We start from the raw sequence: 15,755 nt of genomic DNA on the forward strand, positions 1-15,755 counted from the left end.
ACCCTGTGACAACAGGTTGGGAACCAGAGGTAACTGAAGGGGATCCTCTACGAGCATCTGTCGGAGGTCCGCATACCAAGGCCTCCTGGGCCATTCCGGGGCGACAAGAACCACTTCTCCTGGATGCAGCCGAATTCGCAGGAGCACTCGCCCTTTCAAGGGCCACGGAGGGAACACATACAGTAGGCCCGGAGGCCAGGGTTGAGCCAAGGCATCCAACCCCGCCGCGCGAGGATCTCTCCGTCTGCTGAAGAAGCACGGGACTTTGGCATTGGTGCTTGTCGCCATTTGATCGATCACGGGCTTGCCCCACTTGGCACATATCTGCAGAAACACTTCGTCTGCAAGTTCCCACTCCGCTGGATCGATCTGATGCCTGCTTAGATAATCGGCTTGCACGTTGCTCTGACCTGCAATGTGAGCTGCCGACAGAAACTGTAGATGCAGCTCGGCCCAGTGGCAAATTTGTTCAGCCTGCGCGGCTAGAGCTCTGCACTGAGTGCCGCCTTGTCGATTTATGTAGGCCACTGCTGTTGTGTTGTCCGACATCACTCTGACAGCCAATCCTTCCAGGGTCACTTGAAAGGCCAGAAGCGCCTGAAACACCGCTTTCAACTCTAGGCGGTTGATGGACCACTCAGACTCCTCGGTTGTCCATAGACCCTGGGCATGCTTCCCCTTGCAATGTGCGCCCCAGCCTTTCAGACTGGCATCTGTCACCACTAGGCACCAATCGGGGAGCGCCAGCGGCATTCCTCGCCGCAGCATGCTGTCTGAGAGCCACCACTCCATGCTGAGTCGGGTCGCAGGGAGCCAAGAGAGTCTGCATTCGTAATCCTGAGATACTGGAGACCATCTTTGAAGTAGAGCATACTGTAGAGGTCTCAGGTGCGCTCTCGCCCAGGGCACCAGTTCCATGGTGGCCGTCATCGATCCAAGCAGCTGGACAATGTCCCAAGCTCGCGGGCGGGGCATCAGGAGCAGATGGACCTGATTCTGAAGCTTGCACCACCTTTGCTCGGGTAGGTACACATACCCCGAGGCTGTGTCGAACCTGGCCCCCAAATATTCTAGAGACTGCAAGGGGGTCAGGTGACTTTTGGCCAAATTGACGACGCAGCCCAGAGATTGAAGTACTGAGACCACTCTGGCTGTTACATGCTGACTCTCTGCAGCAGAGTTTGCTTGAATGAGCCAGTCGTCCAGGTATGGGTGAACCCGAATACCCTCTTGCCTTAGAAAGGCAGCTACTACCACCATAACCTTTGAAAAGGTGCGGGGAGCTGTGGCGAGGCCAAAAGGCAAGGCCCGGAACTGGAAATGCTTTCCCATCACCGCAAACCTCAGAAACTTCTGGTGCGGGGGCCAAATTGAAGTGTGCAAGTAAGCTTCTTTCAGGTCCAGAGACGTGAGAAACTCTCCTGGCTGTACCGCCGCAATGACGGAGCGCAGGGTTTCCATGTGAAAATGCCGCACTCTCAGGGACTTGTTTAATTTTTTTAAGTCCAGAATAGGGCGAAAAGACTCTCCTTTTTGCGGCACCACAAAGTAGATGGAGTAGCAGCCGCAGCCGTGTTCGGCAGGAGGTACCGGGGACACGGCCCCTATCTGAATCAGACCTTGTAAAGTCTCCTCTACCGCCGCCCGTTTGGCGGCAGAACCGCATCGGGACTCCACAAACACGTCTCTTACAGGGGCGTCGAATTCTATTCTGTAACCGTCTCTGATCAGGTCCAAGACCCACTGATCTGAGGAAATGTTGGCCCACTCCTCGGCAAAGAGGGAAAGACGTCCTCCGATGACAGGACTCGAGGAGAGGGCCGGCGCACCATCATTGAGAGGGTCGCCCCTGAACTCCAGGCCTTGAGCCAGTGGCTGTGGAACGTTTGTCCGAGCGAAAGGAGTTCCTCTGGTGAAAACAGGCACGAGAAGTGAACCCAGCAGAACGCCCCGGGCGGTACCTTCGAGCCTCACGGAAGCGAGGTCTGTAAGAGGAGTGGACCGCCGCACCCTTAGAGGAAGGCTGAGGCCTATCTTCGGGCAAGCGCTGGGGTTTAGCCTCACCCAGGCCCTTCACAATTTTCTCCAACTCCTCACCAAACAGGAGAAGGCCTTGAAAGGGCAACTTCACCAACCTTTGCTTAGAGGCCATGTCCGCCGCCCAGTGCCGTAGCCAAAGAAGACGGCGAGCCGCCACTGCTACTGCCATGTGTTTAGCCGAAGCTCTGACAATATCATAAAGGGCGTCAGCAAGAAAGGACAAGGCCGACTCCATCCGCGGAGCCACATCTGAAAAGGGCTCCGCTCCATCACCGGGCTGTTCCACTGCCTGTTGCAACCAAGCCAGGCAGGCTCTAGCAGCATAACAACTGCATGCAGACGCTCGAATAGTGAGACCTGCAATTTCAAATGACCGTTTAAGTGCTGATTCCAGTCTACGGTCTTGAATATCCTTCAGGGCAACACCTCCTTCAACAGGGAGGGTAGTTCTCTTTGTCACAGCTGTGACTAGGGCATCCACTTTAGGCATAGCAAAGCGAGCCATATGCTCCTCACTCAGAGGGTATAATTACCCCATAGCCCTGGAAACTTTCAAAGGTCCCTCGGGGTCAGCCCATTGAGCCGAAATAAGCTCTTGGATGGAGTCATGCAAAGGAAAGGCTCAAGTAGGCTTTTTGGTTCTAGCCATCCTAGGATTCACAGAGGAGGCTGTGCCACTGGCAGGGTCCTCAATAGAGAGAGCCTGCAGGGCATCAGAAATAAGCGCTGGCAGCTCATCACGGTGGAAAAGCCTCACCGCAGAGGGATCGTCCAGATCCCGAGTCACTTCTGCACCAGACTCTGGCTCCTCAGACCATGAAGGCCTGCCAGAGTCCTCCGAATCCTCGCAGCCTGACCACGGGGGGGGGGGGGAAATGGAGGTGCAGCACTCTCTGAAGGGGAATGAGCCCTTCTGCGCTTTATATTCTGCCAATTATCAGGGAATAACGCCTCAGAGGGCATACCCAGGCTAGAATCCACCGGGGGGGCATTAGAAGAGGCCCATGCCGGGCTTTGTAGGAGAGCTCTTTTAAGCATGTATGCTTTATGCATTAATAAGACAAAATCAGGGGAGAAAAACTCACCCTGGGCACCTGGATCTCTGCCGGGGCTAGTAGCTCCCATATCAGCCTCACTCCGAGGCCTTCCCCCGGGCTCAGTCTCAGCGGAGGTCACGCCATGTGGTAAATTCAAAATGGGGCCCGCTGCCAGCTCAGAGCACGAAGAATCGTCGCTCGCCATGCTCAGGCCGGCTCTAACGTCTGTACAGCACGATTTACAGAGCCCCGCTGCTGATCTGCGCTTGCCACACTTGGAACGGTGCTTTACTGTCTCCGCAGCCATTGCCGAAAACAGCGGTAAAATTCAAAATGGCGGTTCGTGCCAAAATCGCGGGCCCACCCAGGAGGAGTCAGAAAACACTCTTACCTCACTGGACCGAGTATCACAGCTCTGGTCCCACAGAAAAAGGCAAGGAAAAAACCTCTGTTCCAGCGTCTAAGCGCCAAAGCGCGACGTGACTTTTATTTATTTATTTATTTATTTTACCGCTGTGAGGAAAGCAGAGGTAAATAGAACTCCGGAGGCTCAGGTGAGTGGGAAAGGCAGGGAAAGGGCGAACCTATGTGCCTGCATCCACTGTTGGTGGGGAAGGACAGGGAAAGCTAAGCAATGTGTCCACATCTACGGAGGTATGGGTAAGGCAGGGAAAGGGCGAACCTATGTGCCTTTAAAGTGAAGCTGCTATAGCCTCCAACACCCCTGCTAACAACTGGCAAAAGCACAGGAGCAACCTCCAGGCAGATTTTAGATGGAGCTCGAAGAAGCTGCAGCCACTCTGCTAGGGGAGATAGAGAATACTGAAGAGAGGCAGTGGAGCAAGCTGATATGAGACACTGAAAAAAGTGTGCTCTCTATCTCCCTCTGCTGGTTGATGGACACAACCCATCTGTAATGGCTGCATCTGCTTGATGACAAGGAAGAGCTTCATCTTTGCAACTAAGGAATCCTTTGTGTTTATCCCAGGCTTTGTTGAATTCTGTTGTTACTCTTTTGGTCTCTGCCATAGGAATTATTCAGTCTGTCAATAAATAGTAGAAGCGCTCTACAAAAAATAAAAAATGATCATACACACACACCAACGTTATTATTGTGATGACTTACCAGACATGGTTCACTGTGAACCCCCATTCATGAGACAGAACTCTCTGCAAACTCTGAAAATAACAGGATAAGAAAGAGTGTTAACATTTTAGCAAGCAGGTTCAAAGTTAATATAGTAGATGACGACAGAAAAAGACATGATCGGTCCATCCAGTCTGCCCAACAAGATAAACTCATAGCATACTTCATTTGTCCTTGCCAGTTTCAGAGCACAGACTGTAGAAGTCTGCCTGGCGCTGGCCTTGCTTCTCAATTACTGGAGTTGACATCTAAGCTAAGTTAGTTTGGTTCCATTCTCTTCCCACAAAGGATTCCTTTGCGTTCATCCCACACATTTTTGAATTCAGTTACTATTTTCTTCTCCACCACCTCCTGCGGGAGGGCATTCTAGATATCTACCACCCTCTCCATGAAAAAGTACTACTTCTAATTCTACCACCTTCCCGTCTCTGGAAAAGGTTGGTTTCTATATTAATACCTTTCAAATATTTATGAAAGCAATAACTTCTGTATACATCAGTGATCACTTACTTCCTTTGCGGTGTGTTGGAATACTGTGCATAGAGCAGAGAATTATGATTGTTGCCTTAGTTCATTTTGGTTATGTGGAAATATGGGTTAGAGAATGGGCCAGAGGACAAAGCTTTTCCCCGTGCCATTGTCTACTTTGAAGGCTGTTAATGAATTGGGTAGAGTTATTTATGTTCGAGTGATGCAGATGATGATGTTTTGATTTAAAAAAAAAAAAAAAAAAACAAGCAAACACGATGGCCACAACTGGCAAAATTTGCACCAGGGACCCTGTGCATTCCTGCTACCAGCATATCTTCTGAGAAGACATTTTCTATTGCAAGAAGGACTGTGGAAGACGGGAGAGAGCTAGGCTGAATCCTAAGATTGCTAATGGCTTATTCATCCACAGATTAAAAACTCATAACAGTGCTTCGTAGGGTATATTTCTCCACCGCTAGGAGCATACAGAGCAGGTTGTATTTTATACCCCTGGTCTTTTTAACAGGATGGATTAGAGTTCCTTGGGGTAGTAGAAGTCAGCTATTGTTGGGGTTGGAAGGGTTGGGGGGGTTATTATAGTTGCTCATTGTTATTACTCTTTTCTAATTTGTGATTTATAAACAACAGTTGTACAGAGAATGCGGGGACGAGGACAAACTTTGTCATAAGAACAGCTATACTGGGTCAGACCAATGGTCCATCTAGCCCAATATCCTGCTTCAAATAGTGGACAATCTGGGTCACAAGTACTTGGCAGAATCCCAATTAGTAGCAACATTCCATGCTATCAATCCCGGGGCAAGCAGTGGCTTCCCCGTGTCCATCTTAATAACAGATTATGGACTTTCCTTCCAGGAACATGTCTAAACCTTTTTTAAACCCAGATACACTAACTGTTACGAGTTCCAAAGCTTAACTATTCTTTGAGTGAAAACATATTTCCTCCTATTTGTTTTAAAAGTACTTCCACGTAATTTCACTGAGTATCCCCACCAGTTGAGAGATATCATATAATTATCAGGTTTGTGAAGAAATAATGCAATTAAGTCAGGTTTAAATAGTACAGGCTCATTCAGGCTTTAAAGGGTTCTTTCACAAAAACTTAATGTGTGCTAACGGAATCCGTGCACGCTGAATGCTAAGAAACCCGCAGGAATAAAATCAGCTTCTTGGCATTTAGGGTAAGCTAATTCCATTAGCGCACGTTAAGCTTTTGTAAAAGGGCCCCTAAATTATCTGCATATGTTAGTACAGCAAGGGGTGGATGGATAGATAGACAGACCTTGATGAGTTCGTAATATTTAAACCCAGTGTAACTACATTATTTCTTCACTGACCTGATGGAGAGAGAGAGAGCGAGAAACTCTCGAAAGTGTGTCAAAGATGAAGTCCAATTAAAAAGATTAGCATCTGCAATTTGGCTGTTAATTCTTATTAACAGGAGGATAATTTTGTAACAGGGCATCTAAATTTAGACACTAGGAAAAACAACTATTTGAATTTTTATTCAGCAAAGAAAAGGGCACCTACTTTTCTTTATAGAATGCTAGACACCAGTTGATGTCAATGCTCATGCTTAGATTCCAAATTAACTCATTGTAGATTATTATGCTACAATCGCCACTCATGTGAATGAATGTCCACCTGCTAAGTATGTGCCATTGAACACACGATGCATACTTACCAAATACCGCATAGATGGCATCATTTTTGAGCATCTGTCCACTTATATGTGTAAATGGCAAATTGGGCAACAGTATAATAAAGGGTGATTTCAATTACCCCAATATTGACTGGATAAATGTTACATCAAGGAGCGATAGGGAGATATCCAGTCTTTAGTGGAATATGTGTAGTATGAGAGGTAATAGTATTGGGTCCACTGGGAAACAGTGATCATAACATGATCAAATTTGAGCTAATATCTAGAGTGAAGTCACAAAAGAAATCTACTGTAGCAGCATTTAATTTTCAAAAGAGAAACTATTATAAAAAAGGATCGGCTGCAAAGGTTAGGACCTTAAAATAAGGCATGGACATTATTTAAAAATACCATCTTGGAAGCCCAGACCAGATGTATTCCACATATTTATAAAGGTGGAAAGAAGAGCAAATGACAGCCAGCATGGTTAAAAGGTGCGGTGAAAGAGGCGACTAGAACCAAAGAACATCCTTTGAAGAATGGAGAAAGGACCCAAAGGAAGAAAATAAGAAGAAACATGAACACTGGGTCAAAACATTGATAAAGAAGGTTAAAAGAGAATATGAAGAGAAACTTGCCACAGAAGCAAAAATTCACAACAACTTTTTCTGAGTATATCAGAAGCAGAAAGTCTGTGAGGGAATCTATGGGACTGTTAGATCAAGAAGAAGCAAAAGGGGCACTCAGGGAGGACAAGGCAATAGAAGAGAGACAGAATTAATTTTTTACTTCGATTTTTACGGAGGACGATGCCAGAGATCTACTTGTATGATGAGAGGAACTGAAAGAATTATGGAAGAAGACACCAGAGATCTACCTGTACCAGAAATGGTTTTCAAGGGTGATGATGCGGAAGAACTGAAAGATGTACTGAGCCAAATCGACAAATTAAAAAGAGTAGTAAAATCACCTGGACTGGATGGCATACATCCTAGGGTACTGAAAGAACTCCAGCATGAAATTGCTGATCTTCTGTTAGCGATCTGTAACCTGTCAGTAAAATTATCCATAGCACCTGAGGGTGGCCAAGGTAACGCTGACTTTTAAAAAGGATTCCAGGGGTGATTCGGGAAATTACAGACCGGTAAGCTTGATGTCAGTGCCAGGCAAATGAACGTAAACTATTATAAAAAAATTAAATTACGGAACAAAAACAAACATGGTTTAATGGGACAGAGTCTGCATGGATTCAGCGAAGAGAAGTCTTGCCTCACCAATCTGCTTCATTTCTTTGAAAGTGTGAATAAGATGTCGATAAAGGTGAGCTGGTTGATGTACAGGCTCATTTTCGAAAGAGATGGACGTCCATCTTTCAACATAAATCGGAACATGGACGTCCAAATCGGTATAATCTAAACCTGATTTTGGATGTCTTCAACTGAAGTCCATTGCAAGGACGTCCAAATTTCAAGGGGGCGTGCCAGAGGTGTGGTGAAGGCGGGACTTGGGCGTGCCTAAGACTTGGACATCTTTGAGCCATAATCAAAAAAAGCAAGGACGTCCTAAAGTAAAACTTGGACGTTTTCACCCAGACATTTTTTTTTTTTTACAAATAAGGCACAAAAAGGTGCCCGAAATGACCAGATGACCAAAGGAGGGAATCGGGGGGGTCACCTCCCGTTACTCCCCCAGTGGTCACTAACCCTGTCCCACCCTCAAAAAAATCTTTAAAAATATTTCGTGCCAGATATCATACTCAGGTCCATGACAACACAGGCAGATCCCTGAGCAGTTTTAGTGGGTACTGCAGTGCACTTCAGACAGGCGGACCCAGGTCCATACCCCCCTACTTGTTACATTTGTGGAGGAAACAGTGAGCTCTCCAAAACCCAACAGAAACCCACTGTACTCACGTATAGGTGCCCCCCTTCACCCATAAGGGCTATGGTAGTGGTGTACAGTTGTGGGTAGTGGGTTTTGGGGGGCTCAGCACACAAGGTAAGGAAGCTATGTACCTGGGAGCATTTTATGAAGTCCACTGCAGTGCCCCCTAGTGTGCCCGGTTGGTGTCCTGGCATGTCAGGGGGACCAGTGCACTACAAATGCTGGCTCCTCCCACATCCAAATGGCTTGCATTTGGATGTTTTTGACATGGACATCTTTGGTTTCGAAAATCGCCGAAAGTCAAAGATGTCCATGTCTAAGGACATCCAAAATCCAAGGACGTCCTTGGTATTTTCGAAACGAAAGATGGACGTCCATCTTTTTTTCAAAATACGGTTTTCCCTGCCCCTCGTAGTGTATCTAGATTTTCAGATACACTACAGTTCCTCATGAAAGACTCCTGAGAAAATTAAAGAATCACGGGATAGGAGGCAATGTTCTGTGTGGATTAGGTATTAGTTATGGGACAGAAAACAGTGTAGGGTTAAATGGCCATTTTTCTAAATGGAGGAGGGTGAATAGTCAAGTGCTGCATGAATCTGTACTGGGACTGATGCTATTTAACATATTTATAAATGATCTGGAAATTGGAAAGATAAGTGAGGTGATTAAATTTGCAGATGACACAAAACTATTCAAGTTTGTTAAAACACATGCGGACTGTGAAAAATTTCAGGAAGACCTGTGGAAATTGGAAGACTGGGCATCCAAATCGCAGATGAAATTTAATGTAAAGTGGATAATTACCTTGAGGTTCAGCACCCAAGAAAAAGATTTATGTATTATTGTAGACAATATGTTGAAGTCTTCTACATACTATGTGGCAGCGGCCAAAACAGCAAACAGAATGCTAGAAGTTATTAGGAAAGGGATGGTAATAAGACCAAGAATACTAGAAAGCCTCTGTTTTGCTCCATGGTGCAACCTCATCTTGAGTATTGTGTTCAATTCTGGTCGCTGTACCTCAAAAAAGATATAGTGGAATTAGCAAAGGTTCAAAGCAGAGCGACCAAAATGATAAAGGGGATGGAACGCCTCTCATATGAGGAAAGGCTAGAGAGGTTAGGCCTCTTCAGCTTGGAAAAGAGACAGCTGAGGGGAGATATGATTGAAGTCTACAAAATCCTGTGCGGTGTAGAATGGGTAAAAGTGAATCGATTTTTTTACTCTTTCAAAAAGTACAAAGATCAGGGGACACTCAAAGTTACATGGTAATACTTTTAAAACAAATAAGAGTAACACAAATAGAGAGGGTAATTCAACATACACAGAAAGTATACAAACAAAAAAAGCAACACTAGGCCTTCAAGACTGGGAGAATTAAAGTTCTTTATTGATGACCCGACAAGGGCCGTGTTTCGGCGCAAAACAACGCCTGCTTCAGGGGTCTGACAATAAAATGCAAGAATAAAAACAACCACATAAATATACATAAACAAGTCATCTTGAACATTTATATTGCTAAAGTGAATAATATACAACAATTAAAAACAAAAACGTATATATAAATAAGAACTAATTGTCATAGAAGTACAGACTTCATTGTTTGGTAAAAAGTAAACATAATAATAATAATGATAATAATAAATTGACATATCAAACATATAAATGGCGAGTGACCGAACTCACTCGCAAATGCGCAGTAAAGACCCTCTCTGTCCCGCCCCCGCGTCAATACGTGATGACGGGGGCGGGGCAGAGAGGGTCTCTACTGCGCAAGGGGAGGGACGAAACCACCGTCGCTACCGCTTCCCCCCCTCAAGGTCGCCGCCACCACTCCCCCAACCCGGAGTCACCACCACCACCACCCACCCGGGCCGGGCCCTCGCTCCGCTATAGAAACAGTGTCAACGCAGCACACAGCTCAGCTGAGCTGCCGTTGGCCTTCCTTCCCTGCCTGTGTCCCAGACACAGGCAGAGAAGAAGGACGGCAGCTCAGCTGAGCTGTGTGCTGCGTTCCCGCGCTGTTTCAATAGCGAAGCGAGGGCCCGGCCCAGGTGGCGGCGACTCCGGGGGGGGGGGGGCCGTAGCGGTGACCTCGGAGGGGCAGCGGCGAGCTTGGCGGCGGGGGGCCTTGCAGCGGCGAGAAGGGGCCTTTAAACCCCCCCCCCCCCCCCGTCCTATACTAGCCCGTTTTTACGGGCTCAACGGCTAGTTAAAACATAAATAGCATCTCACAAATAGAATTAAAAATGTGTCACATGACAATTTTGACAATGACATATATGTATTCTGTGTAATTTGGTGAATTTAAGTTATTGATTTACAGGCAAAGTGCAGATTATATTCAAGATAAGTTCAATGGTTCACCATGTAATTAATGAGGAATGTCTGTAAAAAAACAATGTTTATATATGGAAATATAGTAATTATCATAAGTAACACTTAGTAATAATTAATCCTTTCATTGTCAAGCTCATTAGAATAATGCTAGAATATAAAGTATAGTTCTCACCAAAAAGGAATTCAGAATAATAAATTTCGAGCCTTATTGTTCTATGGGTAAATTGCATATACTATCCAAGATTAATTCATTGATTCATTATATGATTACTGAAAAAATAATATAGTGTAATGTATGGAACCTTAATAGTTGATTGTCATAAGTAATGCTAAGTGGTAATTGATCATAACGTTATCAGGCTCATTAAGGTAATACTAAAATTACACTTGTTTCTTGACTGTTATTTTCAGGGGCAACCCAACCATTAGGCCACCTGAGGCAGGGACCGCAGGTGGCACTCTTCAAGAGCAGCATCTCCCAGCGTTACCCGCAACAATTCCCATACACTGCCCTGAAGCCGGCACCCACCTCTTCCCTTTACTGCGGCTGCCTCTCTGATGTAACTTCCTGTTTTGTCAGAGGCTCAGGCAGCCACGGTAAAGGGAAGAGGTGGGTGCCGGCAGCAGGGCAGCATATGGGAATCACTGCCACTACCGGGTAACGCCGCAAAGGGGAGATGCCTTAAGCCAGCCCTGGTTATTTTAATATATTAAAGTAGAATAACACAGAAACTACAATACTTTGCCTGAGCAGTCATTTTGTTTCTAAGTTAAGAGTGTTTCTGAAGTCTGCCAATTCTGTTGCACCTATTGCATATCATTGTTACCATAGTAATGAACAAAAGGTCAGCCAATTTTACCACAAATGAAAGCACTCCCCCCTTTTAAGGTATCAAACTGTAGAAAAATACAGTGTACAAATGATTACATACTGCCTTGCATCCTCAGACATTAGGATGGGAGGAGAAGGTGATCTAGAACATTTAGGGTTGCCTCCTTACCCAGGTCAATCTGAACAACCTAAGCCAGTCCTGGTTTTGCCCCACTGCAAGCACAGATATGTAGTCCTATTTTTCTTATGGAAATTAGACAACATTTCATTTTCCATGAACATGATGGCAATGAAACATGACTGGATCAGCCCTTTTGCGAGATCATTTCTGATGTGGCAACTTCAACTCAGAGGTTCCACATGTGAAATTCAAACAGATTTTTACACAAAAAGATTCACTGTTTAGCTTAGAATCAGAGATAATTAACCACAAACAGGAAGCTATGAGAGTTGTCTCGAAAGAGATAATGGTTTGAATGGCAGTCATAAAGACACCTGTTCAATCATGCGTAATCACCTCCCCTGATTTCATAGTAAAAGATCACCAGTTACTGGCTGCACCAAATGCAACAGACTGACCTTCGACTGGCTTCTGCATTCCACCTGTTATAACGCATAGTCTCGTTTCCTGGTGTGAGGGCACCGACTGCTTTTTCGATTCATTATGTGCTTGCTCCATTCACCGGCCTGGTTTTCGTGGTCCATCACAAAAATGAAAAAAAAAATGCATTAAGAGTCTTACAGACACAAGTAAAAAAGTTATGTAACATATGAGCTTTCACTTTGTAAAACTTTTGATAATGTTCACCAGGGGCGTAGCCAGACACCCAATTTTGAGTGGGCCTGGGCCCAAGATGGGTGGGCAGAAGAACTCCGCCTTGTCTCACAAGTGATTTGGTCTCTCCCTCTCTCACCTGCATGCCATATAGTCTCTCAATTATCCCCCTCCCCTGCATACCTTTTAAATAGCATCTTTCACTGGCAGCAACTAATACACACTGCTCATGTTGGCCCCACAGCCTTCTCTCTGATCAACTTCCTGTTTGCGCATAGGCGGGAATATATCAGAGCAACTGGTGTGAGCAGTATGTATCAGTCGCTGCTCACCGCAGGCAAAGATCTGTTTTCAAGGTATGTAGGAGGGACAGTTGTTGGGAATTTTCGGCTGGTGGGGCTTGGGGATCCCTGCCAGCCACATCATAGGTGTGCTGCTACTGGGTGGGATGGCCCCTTGGACTTTTTTAGCTCTGTGGATTAGTCTTGCTGTGGCATTTAGTCTGTTGGAGTTTTTTTCAGGCTTTGCTCATTGCAGCCTGTATACAGATTGTTGCAGTAGTCTATCTGGGATAGTGTTAACAATTGTACCACTAAGCGGAATGACTTCGTCAATAGCAGGTTTCTGATCCTTTTAACTTCCAAATTATGCTCAATATCTTTTTGGTCACTTGTGTTGTGTCAGTCAAAAGTGAGGTTTTGATCAACGGCAATGCCTAGAATTTTTAGACCGTTTTCAAGTGGGTAGCTAGTTTGGTCTAATAAGAAGCTTTGGTATTTGACAGGTCTGTAAAAGCTATGGATTACCATGGTCTAATGAGAAGCTTTAGTATGTGACAGGTCTGTAGAAGCTATAGATTACCATAGATTTTATTTCTTTGTTCAGCTTTAATTTGAAAATTGAAGCCCAGGTTTCCATGATGTCATAGTAACATAGTAGATGACAGCAGAAAAAGACCTGCACGGTCCATCCAGTCTGCCCAACAAGATAACTCATATGTGCTACTTTTTGTGTATACCCTACTTTGATTTGTACCTGTGCTCTTCAGGGCACAGACCATATAAGTCTGCCCAGCTCTATCCTCGCCTCCCAACCACCAGCCCCGCCTCCCAAACACCGGCTCTGGCACAGACTGTACAAGTCTGCCCAGCACTATCCCCGCCTCCCAACCACCAGTCCCGCTTCCCACCACAGGCTCTGGCACAGACCATATAAGTCTTCCCAGCACTATCCCCGCCTCCCTACCACCAGCCCAGCCTCCCAATCTTGACTAAGCTCCTGAGGAACCATTCCTTCGACACAGGATTCCTTTATGCTTATCCCAGGCATATTTGAATTCCGTTACCGTTTTCATTTCCACCACCTCCCGCGGGAAGGCATTCCAACCATCCACTACTCTCTCCATGAAAAAATATTTCCTGACATTTTTCTTGAATCTGCCCCCCTTCAATCTCATTTCATGTCCTTTCGTTCTACCATCTTCCCATCTCCGGAAAAGGTTCGTTTGCGGATTAATACCTTTCAAATATTTGAACGTCTGTATCATATCACCCCTGTTTCTCCTTTCCTCCAGAGTATACATGTTTAGTTCAGCAAGTCTCTCCTCATACGCCTTGTAACGCAAATCCCATACCATTCTCGTAGCTTTTCTTTGCACCGCTTCAATTCTTTTTACATCCTTAACAAGATACGGCCTCCAAAACTGAACACAATACTCCAGGTGGGGCCTCACCAACAACTTATACAAGGGCATCAACACCGCCTTTCTTCTGCTGGTCACACCTCTCTCTATACAGCCTAACAACCTTCTAGCTATGGCCACCGCCTTGTCACACTGTTTCGTCGCCTTCAAATCCTCAGATACTATCACCCCAAGATCCCTCTCTCCGCCCGTACCTATCAGACTCTCCCCGCCTAACACATACGTCTCCCGTGGATTTCTATTCCCTAAGTGCATCACTTTGCATTTCTTCGCATTGAATTTTAATTGCCAAACCTTAGACCATTCTTCTAGCTTCCTCAAATCCTTTTTCATGCTTTCCACTCCCTCCCGGGTGTCCACTCTGTTACAGATCTTAGTATCATCCGCAAATAGGCAAACTTTACCTTCTAACCCTTCGGCAATTTCACTCACAAATATATTGAACAGAATCGGCCCCAGCACCGATCCCTGAGGCACTCCACTACTCACCTTTCCCTCCTCCGAGCGAATTCCATTCACCACCACCCTCTGGCGTCTGTCCGTCAACCAGTTCCTAATCCAGTTCACCATTTCAGGTCCTATCTTCAGCCCATCCAGTTTATTTAAGAGCCTCCTGTGGGGAACCGTGTCAAAAGCTTTGCTGAAATCTAAGTAGATTACATCCATAGCTCGTCCCTGATTCAATTCTCCGGTCACCCAATCAAAGAACTCAATGAGATTCATTTGGCACGATTTCCCTTTGGTAAAACCATGTTGTCTCGGATCTTGCAACTTATTTGCTTCCAGGAAATTCACTATCCTTTCCTTCAGCATCGCTTCCATTACTTTTCCAATAACCGAAGTGAGGCTTACCGGCCTGTAGTTTCCAGCTTCTTCTCTATCACCACTTTTGTGAAGAGGGACTACCTCTGCCATTCTCCAGTCCCTCGGAACCTTTCCCGTCTGCAAGGATATATTAAACAAATCTTTAAGAGGACCCGCCAAAACCTCTCTGAGCTCCCTCAATATCCTGGGGTGGATCCCATCCGGTCCCATGGCTTTGTCCACCTTTAGCTTTTCAAGTTGTTGATACACACTTTCTTCCGTGAATGGTGCTCTATCCACTTCATTCTCATTTGTACTATTTCCAGTCCATCGCGACCTTCTCCAGGATTTTCTTCTGTGAAAATAGAACAAGAGTATCTATTTAGCAAATTTGCTTTTTCTTCATCATTTTCCACATAGCGGTTCGCAGTATCTTTTAGTCTCACAATTCCCTTTTTAGTCATTCTCCTTTCACTAATATACCTAAAGAAATTTTTGTCACCCCTCCTTACATTTCTAGCCATTTGCTCTTCTGCTTGCGCTTTTGCCAGTTGTATCTCTCTCTTGGCTTCTTTCAGTTTCATCCGGTATTCCGCCATGTGTTCCTTTTCTTGAGTTTTTCTGTATTTCTGGAACGCCAACTCTTTAGCCTTTATTTTCTCAACAACTTGCTTGGAGAACCATATTGGTTTCCTTTTTCTCTTGCTTTTATTTACTTTCCTTACATAAAGGTTCGTGGCCCTATTTATAGCTTCTTTCAGCCTGGACCATTGTCCTTCCACTTCTTGTACTTCCTCCCAGCCCATCATCTCCTTCCTCAGGTATTCCCCCATTTTACTAAAGTCAGCACGCTTGAAATCCAGGACTTTGAGTTTTGAGTGGCTGCTCTCCACTTTAGCTTTTATATCAAACCAAACCGTTTGATGGTCACTGCTGCCCAGGTGGGCACCCACTTGGATATTTGACACGCTATCCCATTAGTGAGCACCAGATCCAGTGTCGCTCCCTCCCTCGTGGGTTCCATCACCATTTGTCTGAGCAAAACACTTTGGAAAGC

General features: G+C 45.5%; 1 protein-coding gene across 3 annotated transcripts in view; it reads right to left on the reverse strand.

Annotated features, from left to right (window-relative positions):
* TIRAP (TIR domain containing adaptor protein) overlaps positions 1-15,755 on the reverse strand; it is a 41,310-nt gene that overhangs the window by 14,006 nt on the left and 11,549 nt on the right. For 2 of the 3 annotated variants that reach the window (XM_030209270.1, XM_030209269.1), the window contains exons 2-3: positions 11,997-12,104; positions 4,204-4,256 (exon numbers count right to left, since the gene is read on the reverse strand). In XM_030209270.1, the coding sequence (XP_030065130.1) occupies positions 4,204-4,210 (7 nt within the window). In that variant the 5' untranslated portion in view covers positions 4,211-4,256; positions 11,997-12,104. The remainder of the gene's footprint in view (positions 1-4,203; positions 4,257-11,996; positions 12,105-15,755) is intronic. The other variant, XM_030209271.1, reaches the window with a different exon arrangement.

Source organism: Microcaecilia unicolor, chromosome 7 (genome assembly GCF_901765095.1).
Source record: "Microcaecilia unicolor chromosome 7, aMicUni1.1, whole genome shotgun sequence".
Taxonomy (NCBI): domain Eukaryota; kingdom Metazoa; phylum Chordata; class Amphibia; order Gymnophiona; family Siphonopidae; genus Microcaecilia; species Microcaecilia unicolor.